This window comes from Oncorhynchus mykiss, chromosome 13 (assembly GCF_013265735.2).
Source record: "Oncorhynchus mykiss isolate Arlee chromosome 13, USDA_OmykA_1.1, whole genome shotgun sequence".
NCBI lineage: Eukaryota > Metazoa > Chordata > Actinopteri > Salmoniformes > Salmonidae > Oncorhynchus > Oncorhynchus mykiss.
Window position 1 is genome coordinate 44,538,654 of NC_048577.1, and position 15,793 is coordinate 44,554,446.

The window sequence follows — 15,793 nt, forward strand, 5'->3', positions numbered from 1 at the left end:
TGCCTTGCTTCCCTCCCTAAACGGAGTCATCTTGTCATTTTGGATTAGCCATATTCCTTTCGTCACACAGATTAAGATAAATACTCTGTCATCATCTCTCCTGCATTCTCTCTACCTTCTATTCAGTTTGTCCTGTAATTATTTTCTAATCTTTAATTCCATTTTTTTCTGTCAGCACACACTTTTACAAATCTCCTAAACTTAGAATTTTACCACGTTACTTTTCTTTTTAGTGTGTCCTCACGTCTAGACCTGTCAGATTGATACCTGTCAGATTGATACCTGTCAGATTGATACCTGTCAGATTGATACCTGTCAGATTGATACCTGTCAGATTGATACCTGTCAGATTGATACCTGTCAGATTGATACCTGTCAGACTGATACCTGAGGAAACCACAGTGAATTTCACGTTCTGCTCGCTCTGAGTTAATCAGCTGAAGGGCCAGCCAATTAAAAAGCTCTTCTCCTGGACTAGGTTATATCATGCATTCTATTAGAGGAAAGGGACAGTTTTTGTGATGCAACTCTGGATAGAAACAATGGCCTTTTTGTACCATGACCTAGGCTGTTAATGCTTCATAAGAAGCCTTAGTCTAGACGTCACCACACCAAACAATATCATTAACTTGAGCTTGTAATCTCTCTCATCGTCAGAGTAATAACAGGCAGTCTCTTGTTTTGGTACAACAGGATCATCAGCTACTTCCCTCCCTCTTCACCGCTCTTCATTCTCTACCTATGACAACTCATACTGTACAGGGAAGGAAGCTGTGCATGGTTGTAATCCATTGCTAGTGTCCAGTGGACATCATGTCGAGGCTAGATGTTACCAGACAGGCTGTGTGTTCAATTAGGCATATACTTGACAGGGTGTGCATGGCACTCTGGGTTTCCTTACCGTGTAAAAACTGGCGGCGTTTGCTCTTGTACAATGAAATATGCTTTTAACTCTATCCAATAGTTCCAACAGGGATTTGAGCAAGTTATTTCTGTGCTCCGTCTGAATTAAAGATGAACATGACCCCAGCGATCTTCCCTCTCCCCGCCACCGATGCTAACTCTGTTCTTTATTTAGAGGCGGTGGTGCAGTGCAGCGTAGGCTAACGAGATCTCACGACTGTGTCACTGCATGTCGGCTACTTTGCACTGGCCTGACGTGGAAGCTACTTGACCAGAGTGCACATTACCCTCGTGTCAGGAGAGGTGGGCTGGATGTAGCGGGGGGGGGGCTCCACTCTGTGTGTGGTGTGACTCATCTCCCAGACTGCACTGCTTCAGATGCCTCAGGGTGTTGTGATGACTGGGTTGACTGGCTGAGTTACTGTATTAGTGCCCTGTCGGGGCCAGCCACTCCAGGCATTCTCCTCTTCGTCCTCATGTTCTTGTTGTGTTTTCTCCGTCGTCACTTGGTTTATGACCTCTCTGTGCTGTGTTCCTGAGGAAGTCTAGTGTCTGGCAGGGCTGTAGAAGTGACTAACAGAATGACTTGTGAATACAGTCGACAGGGCCTCTTGCTCTGTGATTTATGGCCCAGGGGTTACCAGCATGTGGAACTCGAGGGACCAACGTTCGCTTGACGATGCAAAAGAGTCTGTTTAAACATTGGTGTTTGTCTCCATTTCAATATTTTATCACCTCTACAGAAATACTGATTCATGGTGTCTGGTAGATGACCCCCCTGGTTTGAAAGCCGTGCTCAGTGATTCTGACCCCACCGCTCTCCTGTTCTCCCTCAGGCCTGCCACTGCTGCTCCAGGATCTCGCCCTGCCACTGCTGCAGCCAGCACAGCCAAGAGCTCCACATCCACAGTCAAGCCTGGCACCCCCACTGCTAAAACCACCTACACCACTCCCAGACCAGCCTCTGCCAAAGCCGGCTCCACAACACCCTCTGCTGGACGGATCCCAACATCACAGCCCTCAAAAACCGCAACTCCCATCAAGAAAGGTAAGCGGGGACCTCAGTTTTGGTTCAATTTTTTTTAAATTACAAAGGTCTTCACAAACATCTACTTGTTATACTCTTCCTCCAGATGTTACCAAATCAGCCACCAAGAAGCCTGCAGCGGCTCCTCTCACTCGCACCTCACCAGCCAAGACCACCAAACCTGAGACTCCCAAATCAGCCTCCGCATCCAAGCCAGACTCCACCCCCAAGAAGCCGGCTGCCAGCAGCAAGGCCGCAGACACCAAGAAGATGCCAAGCAAGCCCACGCCTTCAAAGGATGTCAGTGCTGGGCCCAAGACCCCTAGTACCAAGCCAGCAGGGAAGGCTTCCACCCCTAAGAAGACTGTGGGCAGCAACACTCCCATGGCAGTGAAGCGTGGCCCCAAGCCCACGATGGCGGCAGAGCCGGCGACTAAAGAGGGTGAGACCCAGGACGCCGCTGTTGCTGCCGCCATATCTGCAGCTGCCTTGGCTGCTGTGGTCTCCATGGCAACCTCGGAAGAAGCAGTGGTGGCTGTGGTCCCAGAGGAGAAGGAGATTGTGCCCCCTCAGGCCAGCCAGCCAGAGGAGGCCCCAGAGGCCTTTATCTCTCAGCTGTCAGCTCAGCTGGACCTGGTCCCCCTGGAAGAGCCAGCAGACACAGTGTCTCCCCTGGGTACCACGGTCTTGTCTCCTCCATGCTCCCCCACCAGGCCCATGTCCCCGGTCAGGGAGCCCCAGAATGCCTCTGCTCTGCTGGACATGCACGTCCAGCCAGAACCCAGTTCCCAGAACCAGTCTGCCATGGCTCCACAGAGCCCGGTCCAGGAGGAGGTGATATTCCAGGCAGACTGCTGGGCCCAGAACCAGTCTGCCATGGCTCCACAGAGCCCGGTCCAGGAGGAGGTGAAGGTCCAACCAGAATCCTGGGCCCAGAACCAGTCTGCCATGTCTCCACAGAGCCCGGTCCAGGAGGAGGTGATATTCCAGTCAGACTCCTGGGCCCAGAACCAGTCTGCCATGTCTCCACAGAGCCTGGTCCAGGAGGAGGTGAAGGTCCAGCCAGATGAGCAGCAGGAGGACCTTCTCATGCCCTCCTCTTCAGCCCCTCCTGCATTCAGCATAATGTCTCAGCCCATGGATGAGTTCACCTCAGGGGTCCTGGTCTCTCCCTCTCAGGACCAGGAAGAGGCAGTGGAGAAGGCAGATGAGGAGATCAACGAAGATGATGATGATGAGGAGGAAGAGGAGAGGACAGTGTGCAAGCCGACATTACTGTTGGACATGAGTAGCTCTCAGCCCTCAGCGGAGACCAATCCTGCAGGCTTCGGTGGTGCCACCGGTTGGCATCGGGATGATGTCTTGTCAGGGATGGATTCTGAGGATGTGAGCAGTATGAGCAGCCGCCTGCAGGGGGCGTCAGAGATGAGCAGCACCCAGCATATGGGCCTGCTGCAAGGTACCCAGAGCTCCGACGCCCTGGTAGACTCCAGCCTCAAGGGAGAAGGCTCCCCCGATGTGGAGACACTGCTCAACGATGATAATGAGGAGGATAGGAAAGTGTGCAAGCCGACATCACTGTTTGACATGTGTAGCTCTCAGCCCTCAGAGGAGGCCAAGCCTGCAGGCTTCAGTGGTTCCACCGGTTGGCATGGGGATGACGTCTTGTCAGGGATGGACTCTGAGGATGTGAGCAGCCGCCTGCAGGGGTTATCAGAGATTAGCAGCACCCAGCATACGGGCCTGCTGCAGGGTACCCAGAGCTCCGACGCCCTGGTAGACTCCAGCCTCAAGGGCTCCGAGGGAGAAGGGGCCTTCACGGGTTCCACCAATGTGGAGACCCTGTCCAACGATGAGGAGGAAAATGAAGAGGAATATGAGGATAGGAAAGCGTGCAAGCCAACATCACTGTTTGACATGGGTAGCTCTCAGCCCTCAGAGGAGGCCAAGCCTGCAGGCTTCAGTGGTTCCACCGGTTGGCATGGGGATGACCTTTTGTCAAGGATGGACTCTGAGGATGTGAGCAGCTGCCTTCAGGGGTCATCAGAGATTAGCAGCACCCATCATAGGGGCCTGCTGCAGGGTGAGGAGATCAACGGAGATGATGAGGAGGAGGAGGAAGAGGAGAGGACAGTCCTGGTAGACTCCGGCCTCAAGGCCTCCGAGGGAGAAGGGGCCTTCATAGGCTCCCCCAATGTGGAGACCCTGTCCAACGATGAAGAGGAAAATGAAGAGGAATATGAGGATAGGAAAGTGTGCAAACCGACATCACTGTTTGACATGGGTAGCTCTCAGCCCTCAGAGGAGGCCAAGCCTGCAGGCTTCAGTGGTTCCACCGGTTGGCATGGGGATGACCGTTTGTCAGGGATGGACTCAGAGGATGTGAGCAGCCGCCTGCAGGGGTTATCAGAGATTAGCAGCACCCAGCATACGGGCCTGCTGCAGGGTACCCAGAGCTCCGACGCCCTGGTAGACTCCAGCCTCAAGGGCTCCGAGGGAGAAGGGGCCTTCACGGGTTCCACCAATGTGGAGACCCTGTCCAACGATGAGGAGCGAGTTGATGATATGGATGTGAGCTCAGAGCGGGCAGTGGACCACCAGAACGTGTGTCAGCAAGAGGATGAGGAGGATGATGATGTGGAGATGCCCAGCGAAGGGGTGACGGAGAGTGGACTGGAGAGCTGTGGGAATGCAGATGAGGATGACTACACAGAGGAGGACCGTTTGGATAACCTCAACCGTTCGACCGTCCCACCTTCCTCAGCCTGGGGTCAGACAAACCCCTTCACTGACCCCTGGGCCCAGCCCCACCTCTCCTCCCCCCACACCGCCTCCAGCTCTCTGTCTGACCACGGGGCTGACGGCCCTGAGACGCCCACCCAGTCCTCTGCCCAGGCCTGGTTGGATCTCAGCGCCCCCTCTCTGATGCTCCATTCAGAGCAGCCCTCAGAGCCCCAGACTGCCCCTGAGGAGATGGAGAGCTCTTCCCCAGTGGAGGCCTCTGGCCCCCCTGCTGTGGGCATGTCTCAGTCCAGCACCCTGAGTGGCACGGCCCTGGCTGTCCACAGCAGCAGTGAAACCAGCACTCCCGAGGAGCTCCGTGACTATGACAGCAGCTCCGGGGTGGAGTCACGCTCTGACAAGCAGCAGACTCCCGTGCCATCCAATGTGCAGCCTGACCTGGAGCAGGACTTGGGCATCCATCTGGAACGAGGTGACGAGGAGGAGGAGGCTGAGACGCTCCCTGCTGACGAGGTCCTGGGAGCAGGCCCTCCTACTGCCCCCGCCTCTGCCCCCTCCTCCCCCTCCACCTCGGGAGACGAGGCCAGCGACACGGAGGGTGAGATGCAGATCAATGACCCAGATGTTCCCGTCACCATGGATGACAGCACTGAGTTCGACAGTCCACCGTCCGCCCGTATCCTGCCTGCCCTGGAAGAGGATGAGGAGGTGGTGGAGGCGCCGGCCGGAGGAGAGGAGGAGGACGGGGGTGGCGGCACGCCCCAGTCTGCCAACTCAGTGGCGTCTTACGGCTTTGACTGCACCATGTCCAACTCCAACGCCCACTCTACTGCCGAGAGCTGCGGTAAGAGCCCCGGCATCTTCTCCCTGGAGAACGAGGACCAGTTGCCCGAGGAGGCCAAGGACCCCTCCCTCATCAAGGAGCTGACCCTGCCAGCAGCGGCCGCCCAGTCAGAGGAGCTGCTGGGAGGCCCTGTAGACCTGCTGCCCCTGGGCCAGCCTGGGGACCAGCACCACTACATGCTGGGGGGGAAGATGGATGCTGACGACCTGGAGGCCAACACCCTGGAGGACACCCTCCGCCTGGGGCCCCAGCATGCCGGGGAGGCCAGCGAGGGCCAGCCACCCTACTACTCTGCTATATGCGATAAGACTGATAGCTTTCTGGCAGGTAACGTATAAGTCCCTACCCCTGGAATGCACCTTCTCCCTCGCACCCCTCCCCCCTTGTTGTTCTTAGTTTTTCTCTCGAGGTGGGTTAGATGGTTTAGAAAAACAAGCAAATGATGGTAGGAAACAAAAAAAGCAAGGGGAACGAAAAAGACTGTAGATCAGTGAAGCCTCCCTCTTTCATACTACTATTATGGTTATGAATGTATGGCACTACTTTATATGTACACTAGCTACCATTTTCTATTAGAATGTTCTTTTTAAGTAACACTGCGTACTCCGTAACCCCTGAGGGGGGTATTGACTGACTGGTCCGTTGGGACAAAGCTCTTAAAAGAAAAGGAGTAAAAGGAGAATGGACTCGACCTACATGTGTATTTATCCTACTGTTTTTACCAAACAAATGTCAGTTCTTTTGTTTTTGTACTTGTTTTGTTGGAACCCGGTCCTCCCTCCCCTATGTACACGCTCTATTTGATCCTGCACCGTAGAGATAACCTACTCTCTTTTTCTACAAGTTTGTCTTGTTTTCAACACCATTTTAGTATTGAATAAAGACTAGATATTTAACATGGCTTTCCTCCCCTTATAGTTTTGTTGAGGTCGGTATGGGAGTGTTCAATTTGAAGTTTGTCTAGTTTTAATTTGCGCTACAGGAAGTTTGCCTCTCCCTGCATAGATTACCATGGCAAGTAAAGTTGTCATGTACGGTGTTTTTTGAGGCATCTGTTTTAAGTGTTCATGCCTCTTAGTTGATCATTTGTGCTTCAGAACCAACTAACAACTATTTCTGGGGAAAAAACGTGCATTCCTCTGCATTTAGAATGACGCTCACTGAAAACGCTTTTAGTGATATTGCATATTCCAACTTGCATGTACTAACATTGAACTTGTATCTGATTAAACCATTATACACTAGGGATGTTCATAAATGAATGGTTCACGCTAAGTAGGTTTTTCAAAATTCCATTAAACATCATTGCAAGGCATGTTGTTCCTGTTTCTTGTTATTTCCCATTAGCGTAGCATGTCTCAATTGTTGTCTAGGTCAGTTTTATGTATTTCAATGACATCACTGTCCTCACCATGGGAATCACTTCCCACCAGGAAGTGAAGTTTTATCTGTGGAATGGTGTTGATGCTCAATGGAATTTTGGTTAGGAGGCAATCCACCTGGTGTCCCATACCCTGTTTTCCAGCATGTATATGTTTCTCTCTGACCTCCATGGATTCAACGCAGACCAACACCACATTTGTAAATGTCCTTGGTAGGTGCTAGTCCCCAAACAGACACCAGGGAAGACGACTCCTCCTGGTTCCCTTTACTGTATGTCCTGAAGGTTTTACATCCTCTTCCTCTGCGACGTGAAGCTCAAACCTGCCTGTATCCTCCCGAATGCTCCACCCAACACACACACACACACACACACCACACACACACACACTGGCATTACCCCCACACCCACCTGAAAGTGTTGTTTAAGAAGAAGTGGATGAGATCTGCCTGCTCCTGCTCAACCCAGACAAGGAAAACCCTTGGATCCCTATGTTTGTCGGTCCTGAAATCATAGCATCCCTTGTTCCTTCTCTCCTACCTTCTTCACCATTATGGTCTTCCTAAAATAAAATAAATGCCAGATTTGGTATTTTGCCCGGTAGGCCTATCATGAACAATCAGGCGTCTCATGATGTTGCTTTGGGAACGCTCTGTTGCATGTATAGTACTGTATGTGTCTGTTGGGACCATGGCTGCCCTTGAGTAAGGCATGGTCAATGTTGAGGTGCATGTTTTTGGTAATTAGCTGAGCAGGTCCCAGGGGCATCCTTGTGTTGGCTGAGTTGATTTTTTTTTATGTGGGATAGAATGCTTTTCAAAACAGTCAGGTGTATGTGGTGACACCACACATACGAAGAAGCAATATGGTTGGTCAAAAACTTTATCAGAGTAGTTTATGATTTAGTTCTTGAGTAAAATGGTTAATCCCTTGTTCCCCATTTTCTTTGCCTGATCCCCGGTTTGTCAGGTCTTTCATGTTAATTCTCATGTTATCAAAATCTAGCCTTTTATGTGGGGATATTTCGCTGGGACATTTTTAAATGTGTCAATTCATTTTTGGATTAATGGTAGTTAAATGCCAGACCATAGAGCCAAAGGAGATTAATTGCTCCTAGTCATGTGATCTTTATCCCATATTAGGGCTACATATTAGAGGTCGACCGATTTATGATTTTTCAACACCAATACCGATTATTGGAGGACCAAAAACGCAGATACTGAGTAATCGGTCGATTTTATATTAAAAAAATATTTTTTTAAATGTATTTGTAATAATGACAATTACAACAATACTGAATTAACACTTATTTTAACTTAATACATCAATCTATTTAGCCTCAAGTAGATAATGAACCATGTTCAATTTGGTTTAAATAATGCAAAAACAAAGTGTTGGAGAAGAACGTAAAAGTGCAATATGTGCTATGTAAGAAAGCGTTTCAGTTCCTTGCTCAGCACATGAGAACATATGAAAGCTGGTGGTTCCTTTTAATGAGTCTTCAATATTCCCAGTTAAGGAGTTTTAGGTTGTAGTTATTATAGGACTATTTCCCTCTACCATTTGTATTTTATTAACCTTTGACTATTGGATATTCTTATAGGCACTTTAGTATTGCCAGTGTAACAGTAGAGCTTCCTTCCCTCTCCTCGCTCCTCCCTGGGCTCGAACCAGCAACACAACAACAGCCACCACATCGAAGGAGCGTTTCCCATGCAGAGCAAGGGAAACAACCACAGGCTCAGAGCAAGTGAAGTTTGAAACGCTATTAGAGCGCGCTAACCAGCTAGCCATTTCACTTCGGTCACATTAGCCTCATCTCGGGAGTTGATAGGTTTGAAGTCATAAACCGCGCAATGCTTGACGCACAACGAAGAGCTGCTGGCAAAACGCACGAAAGTGCTGTTTGAATGAATGTTTACGAGCCTGCTTCTGCCTACCACCGCTCAATCAGATACGTGTATGCTCAGTCAGACTATATGCAACACAGGACACGCTAGATAATATCTAGTAATATCATCAACCATGTGTAGTTAACTAGTGATTATGATTGTTTTTTTTATAAGATACGTTTAATGCTAGCTAGCAATTTACCATGGTTTACTGCATTTGCGTAACAGGCACCTTGTTGAGTGCAACGAGAGAGAAGAGGCAGGTCGTTATTGCTTTGGACTAGCTAACTGTAAGGTTGCAAGATTGGATCCCCCGAGCTGACAAGGTGAAAATATGTCTTTCTGCCCTTGAACGAGGCAGTTAACCCACCGTTCGTTCCTAGGCCGTCATTGAAAATAAGAATGTGTTCTTAACTGACTTGTCTAGTTAAATAAAGATTAAATAAAGGTGTAAAAAAAAGTGTAAAATCCGATTGTTATGAAAACTTGAAATCAGCCATTCCGATTAATCGGTCGACCTCTACTACATATAGTTGTTCAGAGTTTCAGGCCAGCATCTTGAGGGCAAAGACTTAAGACAAAATGATTTCCAACAATGTTGCGCACCAATTTATTACATTGTATGAATGGGTTGCAAATTGATCTAAATTACCTAAACTCTGACGCAATTACGTGAGATTTTAGTTCTGGGTTTCCGAGGATACAATTACCAGGCGAATGTGGGAAAGCGATTACATTTAAGCTGTGTTTGGCCAGTGCTGCTACATCTTTTTAGATAATGTCCCATGTCAGGAACTCTCTGAAATGTCGTATCATATTAAATGTATCGACATGTACTGTAGTAGCTGTTGATAAATCCATGAAGTGTCTCCACAATTGAACAATTATAGTGAAACCTCAACTCAATGTCATCTTCATAACCTTTGTTCCAAATTATTTGAGAGCAAACTCTAGACCTCGTTTGACTGTAATACTGTGTCTATATAGTAGATGGGTTATGTAATATGTATTAGATTAGGTCATAGATGTTGGCAAGTACTCCAATTAGACAGATGTCATGTTAATAATGAGTCATTGCATGTTCCAATAAGATAAGGGAGGATTTAGGATGAGTCCAGGATGCATGCCATCCTCCACTCGTTTTCCACTACTCAGTCGATATTACCCTCGGGGACATTTGAAGCCAGACCACAAAGATTCGATGTGATGGTCTGATCAGTAAGAATTTGGAATGTCCTCCCACATCACAAATGTATACCCAAAAATAACAGAATACAAAGACTGTTATGTATTGGCTCATCTAAGTATTATAACAAACCTAACAGAATAGTACACTGTGGTCAAACTTCATTTATTTGTCCTTTTTCAACTGATCGAGACAGAGGTTTTTGTTTACTTTATTCCTTTGTGTAAAGACGTCAATCCCTCAGCACTTCCCTCGTTTTGCTTTACGTCTTCCCTCCACTCCTTTTGATTCTTCTCCTTGAATCCTCTGGCCCTGGATGCTGTCCTACCCCTCCTTTTTGGTGCATGCGTCTCTAACGCACATCCCAAGTTATCTTGACTGTCTAGCAGGAGGGCCCAAGAGTGATGAAGCGGAGACCGAGGAGTCCCACCAGTCACAACAGAAGCAGAGCGAGCCACCCGTGGGCCTACTGGAGGAGAAGAATCGGGATGCGCCAACCATGGGCCTACGGGGGGATGAGCCAACCATGGGCCTACAGGAAGAGGACCACATCCAGCTTCCTCATCTCGTAGTGAACGCCCACTACCTCGCAGAGCAGCAGTGCAACAGGAGACCCACCGACACCACCTCCAGGTCCCTCCAGTCTGCAGCTGTAGCCAACGGTCAGCTGTGCAGGCTGGAGCAGCACCAGAAGCACCTGAGAGAGCAGGAGAGGCAGAAGAGGCAGTGGCTGGAGGAGGAGTGTCTGAGGCAGGAGCAGCAGATGCGGCTGGAGAGGCAGCGTCGGGAGCTCCTCCAGCTCCAACTCCAGCAGCAGCAGCAGGAGCACAGACACCGCCGCCAGGTGCTGCAGTGGCAGCTAGAGCTGGAGCAACAACTCAAACAACAGCTCAGACAGCAGCAGAAACAACAGCAGCAGCAGTTGAGGAGTCCGTCTGCAGTCATGCTCTCCCCATCCTCTGGGCTATGCACCATCTATGAGGCCATGGAAACCAGCGAGGACGAGAGTGAGGAAAGAGAGCAGAACAGAGAGAGGGAAACAAGGATGCAGCAGGAGAAGTGGACATCCAAGCAGACTTGGCCAGACTCACGCCAGCAGGGGCCGCGTCCCATTCCTCCAACGGATCTGGACTGGAGCAAGAAGGTGGACATCGTCCAGCAGCTCATCAACCAAACCTTGCTGATGTCTGGAGACAGGGGCTGCCCCCCTCTGCTCCTGCTGCCTGTGGGCAGCGGGGGCACCCTGAGCCCCCTGGAGAGCAGCATGTGGCCCAACCTGCTGTCCCCGCTCAGTCCCCCCTCTGCCACTGTCACCTCTGTCAGCAGCTACTCCCCAGACAGCCAGGGCAGCTCCCCCCAGGGAGACTGGACCGTGGTGGAGCTGGAGACACAGCACTGAAAGCCAGGGAAGGAGGAGGACACACCACTCATCACTGTCATATCTATGCACTGCATACTGTATTCACACGACACAAGTTGGCACTGCATCTCCACACTACAAATTCATGAGATGGGCCAACATAACAGCGAAGTACACTGTACACTGATCAAACCACACCATCTCACAAAAAGAGCATGCTATACATTCTAACTTCATATCTACATAGAAATCCACATTCACTGTATTGTCAAACTAATCTTCAGAGAATGGTATATATTGTTACTCATCAGTGGAGAATTAAGAATGGCACATCCCCCATTGGTACTGCAACTAATATACTTTAATAATACACATATAATACACAATACTACACGTATTGCTTTGAACCAAAATCCAAATTTGATTAACTGTACAGTATGAACCTTATTCTGAGCGATAGTTATGATAGTACACTTGTTGATTATTTTAAATGTTACAGGTAAGTGGGACTAGTTTAGACTTGGTTGTGTTAAATTATCATCAGCTTCAAATCCTCAGAGAACCTGTTTTGTTTGTGGAGAAAATACTGCTGCTAGCTACGGTCTGGACCAAATGGACTGCTTTGAATTGACACAATCCTTTGTCTGTAGAAGAACACCCTTTTTAAGGAGAGCGCAATGTCTCAAAATAATTGGCCTGTCAATCACACAGGAAAAGAGGGAGGGTGAGAGAAGGATGTCCTTGTTCTGCTCTGCCTTTCACACAGTAGTGGTGGTGGGGGGTCTCACCCTGCATTCCAAAGCTATAACCTCATTTCTTGGGTCGGCCTTTATTCAATGGGTTTCCCGAGGTTACAAATGATGTCATGATAGGAGAGAAACAGAAGTCCGAGACAGTGACACTACCACACAGAGAGAGCACAACACTCGGAGCACTGATACAAATGTAACTAACTGTTCAGAGAATTACATCAACATACATTGCCCTTTATTAAATACGCCCCAGGAGAGGGAGTTATTTGCAGTAGTGATGAGGCAATGCTGTGAGATGGGAAACTGGATATGAAGTGTTGGAAGGACTTTAACATTGTACTAAATAAGTGCTGTGTTTGACCAATGCCATAATGGCTTAACGGAGGGGGAAACTAGGTTCCTGAAGCCTCAAACAAAGCCTCAAATGTATGCTACATTTGTCAAATGAATATCCTTCATCTATCTCCATGTAAACAGTTGATTTATCAACAAATTGATTTAAACTATGAGCCACCGGTCTCTGTTTTGGAGTTCTGAATACCCAGCAGTTTTGATTCCTGCTTGTACTACCTTGGTGTCAGGTCTACTATAGTATGTCATGTATGTACATCCTATTTGGGAAGGCTGCACAATGGCTGGGTAGGGTTTCAGTCGAGATGTCAAATATAAAGCAATTTTTATATAATTTTACTGTTATGTGCAATCAGAAATGTATGGTGAATTGTGCAATATTAGTAATATCAGTTGCACATCATTTAGTTTAGACTTAATGAGAATTGTTGTTTATTTATGCAAATTCGTTCTAATTGTATCATCTATACAGGTATATATAGTGTCCATTAATTTTTTATTTGCATTAATTATTAAAGGCTATTATACTGTATGTCCTCTTTTAGTTCCGTTTGTAAATAGAGGTAGATGAACACTGCCACCTAATGGTTGAGTTAGACTACTGTAAACAAATACTGTAACCCCATGTAATCTGTCTTCTATCCATTATCAGTACAGTGGGATATAAAATGTTAGTATTGTGCAAGCACATCTATGAAACTATTTTGACAGGCTAATATTTTTAAAAGTATATCTGTATGTATCCACATGGTGATATTATAAATGTATGTGATGCTGTGTATGACAACTTATTTCAGTTTGAATGCAGCATTTGTGAAAAGGATATTTATGTAATGCATTCAGTTCTTTAAACCAGGGGTGTCCAACTCATTTTGCCCGTGGGCCGCATTCGGTCTTCACCGCGTCCGGAGGGACGCATTAAAAATGTATTATTTTCTTGCAAAACAATAGTCCACTGTCCAAAAATATTTGAATTTGTCGCTAGCTTTCGTTTCAATTACTGTTATCAAGCTGGACAGAGTGAAGAGCCTATACATGTACATCCATTATCATTTCTAAACAGTTTTGATTTGGTTTTAGACTTTTTCAAAAAACGATTTTCCCCCACCCAAAACAAACTCAAACTACCCGTGGGTCGGATTGAATGGGCTCGCTAATGTCGTGTAAACAGCTCTGTCGGGGACAGGGTGAACCCCATGATGCAATCCTGACCCAATCAAACTATGCCTGTGGTTAGAGGTGGGTGGTGAGTGTGTTGGATGTTGGACAACAGTTCATAAATACATCCCAAATGATACTATGTGAAGATGAATGCTATGGATACAATGCATTTACTGCACCAATGCATTTTAGAAAAGAAATAAATCAAGTAGCTGTAGTACTATATTCCTAGTACAACATGCAATGATATGCAATAATCTATTCCAGACAGTAGCTACAGGTGTAGGGTCTTAATTGAATCACCCTGTTGCAGGATAACTTTCCTGCTATGCAGGACATTTAAAGCATGTAGTGTATTTGAGGTTTATAAAGACTTCGGAGGTTTGTCATTTCCACTTTGAAATGTCAGATTAGATTTTCCCTTATGATGTGAAATGTCAATTGAATTATAATCCGCATAATAATTCACATTTCCTGTTGCCGCAGGATTATTTCCTCAAATGAAGATCCTACATCTGTATAGACATGACTGTCCATCATCAAACATTTATAGTTCAAATGATCACCAGAGGCATACTATTAAGTACATTATAGGCCTAATCAGAGTTTGGAAAATCTAATATTATTTCCAAGCTCAATTTTGCTAAAAGGATTTGATTATTCAACTTTTGCTATTAAGGTGGTTTATATTTGAGTAATGTTTGTAGACTGTGATAGGCCTACTGTATAGTCATTTACTATTTAAGATATTTTTTAGGCTTGTGTCTGATACATGTATTGTTAAGTACGTTAATATAACCATTTAGAAATAAAATGACTTTCAACTAGCTCTTTCTATTTTTTGCTATTTTGTAACTAGGTTGGCAATGGCAACAAACACATTGAAATGCTGACAGCATAACCTACTGTGAAAGACCGATGCCATGTTGTGCTTCTTGTCTAGACAGAGGGGTTTCCTCCACTGAAGTAGGCTCCACTGAAGTGTGATCGGTTGCCTCACAATGTACCATGTTCAGGTTTCCTCATACTAGAAGTAACATAGTAAATGGGACACTTAAATTAGGGAAAGGGGGATACCTAGTCAGTTGTACAACTGAATGCGTTCAACTGAAATGTGTCTTCCGTATTTAACCCAATCTCTGAATCAGAGAGGTGCGGGGGGCTGCCTTAATCGACATCCACATCTTCAGCGCCCGGGGAACAGTGGCTTACTCGGGCAGAACAACAGATTTTGCCATTGTCGGCTCTGGGATTCGATCCAGCAACCTTTTGGTTACTGGCCCAACGCTCTAACCACTAGGCTAAAAGTATGATATGTTACATTTGGTATGGTTACATAAGACTGAAGGTTACTAAAGGCAACAATAAAAGGAAGGTATATTGGTGGGTGTATAATGCAAATGTCTAGCAATCCAAAGGTTGTGTATTCAAATCTCATCACAGACAACTGTAGCATTTGAGCAACTTTGCAACTACTTACTACTTTGCCCTTTAACCTAACTCCTAACCTTAACCCCTAGCCTAGCTAATGTTAGCATTTGCCACCTAGCTAATTTTAGTGACAACAAATTGGAATTTGTAACATATCACACATATTTCAAATTTGTAACATATTGGCCAAATTGCAATTCGTAACATATCATACGAATGGAAATTCGTAGCATATCATACGAAATGGATGATGGACACACACACACATAATGTAACATATCATAGTAATTTGAGTCACGGATTTTCGTTTACTATGTTACGTCTACCCCTGACTCCAGGTTGCAACCTTTCAGAGACGAAATGTCATGTAGTTTGAGCTACAGTTTGGCCAGCTAACCACTAGGCTTCGCTAATCTCATTCAGTGATGGCCAGTCGGACAAAGAGTCGCTTAGCCTAAACCTACCCTGTACAATATTAAATCCATACCATTAAGTCTTTCTCAATCCATTTAGTTCCACTACAACAAATGAACAATGGTAAGGTAAGCAGACTCGGCCCATATGAATAAGACGATATCACCGATAAGTCGTTTTTAGATTTGCCAAGTGGTGAAGGAGGGCTCGCTCTATGAAATTACTAAAGGCGCAAAATTGTGATTTATCGCCAACAAGTTTATTGCAATTGTAGTGATCACATGACCAATACGACGCGCGCCCCTCACTTGCACTCAGCTACCCTCACTGGTTAGTTGCCCCCACGAGC

At 46.8% G+C, this 15,793-nt stretch overlaps 1 protein-coding gene across 12 annotated transcripts in view; it reads left to right on the plus strand.

Moving 5' to 3' along the window:
• LOC110486504 (mucin-17) overlaps positions 1-6,831 on the plus strand; it is a 32,203-nt gene extending 25,372 nt beyond the window's left edge. For all 12 annotated transcript variants that reach the window (XM_036941213.1, XM_036941214.1, XM_036941212.1 and 9 more), the window contains 2 exons: positions 1,740-1,951; positions 2,037-6,831. In XM_036941213.1, the coding sequence (XP_036797108.1) occupies positions 1,740-1,951; positions 2,037-5,854 (4,030 nt within the window). In that variant the 3' untranslated portion in view covers positions 5,855-6,831. The remainder of the gene's footprint in view (positions 1-1,739; positions 1,952-2,036) is intronic.
• The last annotated feature ends 8,962 nt before the right edge of the window (positions 6,832-15,793 follow it).